We start from the raw sequence: 1,501 nt of genomic DNA, 5'->3' as shown, positions 1-1,501 counted from the left end.
TCAGCTCCTGCCTCCAGGTTCCAACCCTGCTTGAGTTCCTGTTCTGAGTTCCTCCAGGGATGGACTATGATCTGGAGTATAAGCCAAATAACCCCTTTCCTCCCCAGCTTACTTCTGGTCATGGTATCTAACCACAGCAGTAATCCTAACCAAGACATAAGGTCTCATGACGGAGTCCTGGCTGGCCTGGAACTCACAGAGATTTGGCCATTTCTGCCTCCTGAGTGGTGGGACCAAGGGCATGTGCTACCATAGTTAGCAAAAATACAGTTTAAAAAAATATCTTGGAGACGTTCTCGCCGGAGTCGCCGCGGTTTCCTGCTTCAACAGTGCTTGAACGGAACCCGGCGCTCGACCCCTCCGACCCCAGCCGGCTGCTCCAAGCCAGAACCCTCTGCAAACTCGTTGCTCCGCCGCTCCAGCGTCGCCAGCCGCAGCCATGACCACCGCGTCTCCCTCGCAAGTGCGCCAGAACTACCACCAGGACTCGGAGGCTGCCATCAACCGCCAGATCAACCTGGAACTGTATGCCTCCTACGTCTACCTGTCTATGTCTTGCTACTTCGACCGGGATGATGTGGCTCTGAGGAACTTTGCCAAATACTTTCTCCACCAATCTCATGAGGAGAGGGAACACGCCGAGAAACTGATGAAGCTGCAGAACGAACGAGGCGGCCGAATCTTCCTGCAGGATATCAAGAAACCAGACCGTGATGACTGGGAGAACGGGCTGAATGCAATGGAGTGTGCACTGCACCTGGAAAAGAGTGTGAATCAGTCACTACTGGAACTGCACAAACTGGCTGCTGACAAAAATGACCCCCACTTGTGTGACTTCATTGAGACACATTACCTGAGTGAGCAGGTGAAATCCATCAAGGAACTGGGTAACCACGTGACCAACTTGCGCAAGATGGGAGCCCCCGAAGCTGGCATGGCAGAATATCTGTTTGACAAGCACACCCTGGGCCACAGTAATGACAGCTAAGCTGACTTCCCCAGAGCCACAGTGACTTTACTGGTCACTGAGGCAGTGCGTGCATGTCGGTCTGCCTTTATCTTTTCTATGAGTTGCACCGAAACATCCGCTTAAGTTCTTTCATTTGTACCATTTCTTTAAATAAAGAATTTTGGTACCCAAAAAAAAAAAAAAATATCTTGGGAGAGCTATATCTTATTGAGAGAGAATGTTTTTTTCACGGTTAAGTGCTTGCCTAGCATGGAGGGCCCTGGTTTCAATTACCAATATGGTTTGGAACAAAAAGAAATAAAAATAAGGCAGAATTCTCTGGAAAAAAAATTGTGCAGCTGAAAATAGACATAGGAGAAGATCCTCTATGCAGCTTCAGCACTTCTGTTACACAGTGGGTCTGTGTGTGTGTGTGTCTGTCTGTCTGTCTGTCTGTGAGTGTGTGTGTGTGTCTGTGAGTGTGTGTGTACTGTGTGTGTGAGTGTCTGTGTCTCTGTGTGTGTGTCTGTCTGTCTGTGAGTGTGTGTGTGT

The 1,501-nt window shown here is 49.3% G+C and overlaps 1 protein-coding gene across 1 annotated transcript; it reads left to right on the top strand.

Annotated features, from left to right (window-relative positions):
* The first annotated feature begins 292 nt into the window (after positions 1 to 292).
* On the top strand, positions 293 to 1,105 carry LOC101998161 (ferritin heavy chain). Its single transcript, XM_005362049.2, has one exon. It carries the CDS (start codon positions 440 to 442, stop codon positions 986 to 988), a length of 549 nt encoding a protein of 182 aa, XP_005362106.1. The 5' UTR covers positions 293 to 439; the 3' UTR covers positions 989 to 1,105.
* Positions 1,106 to 1,501: the final 396 nt, after the last annotated feature.

Source organism: Microtus ochrogaster, linkage group LG5, assembly GCF_000317375.1.
Source record: "Microtus ochrogaster isolate Prairie Vole_2 linkage group LG5, MicOch1.0, whole genome shotgun sequence".
Taxonomy (NCBI): Eukaryota; Metazoa; Chordata; class Mammalia; order Rodentia; family Cricetidae; genus Microtus; species Microtus ochrogaster.
The sequence above is the reverse complement of the archived record's forward strand: the minus strand, read 5'-3'. Positions and strand labels throughout refer to the sequence as shown.

Bases quoted from the DNA above. Each gene is read 5' to 3' on its own strand.
- LOC101998161 (XM_005362049.2), top strand. From the start codon at position 440: ATGACCACCGCGTCTCCCTCGCAAGTGCGCCAGAACTACCACCAGGAC.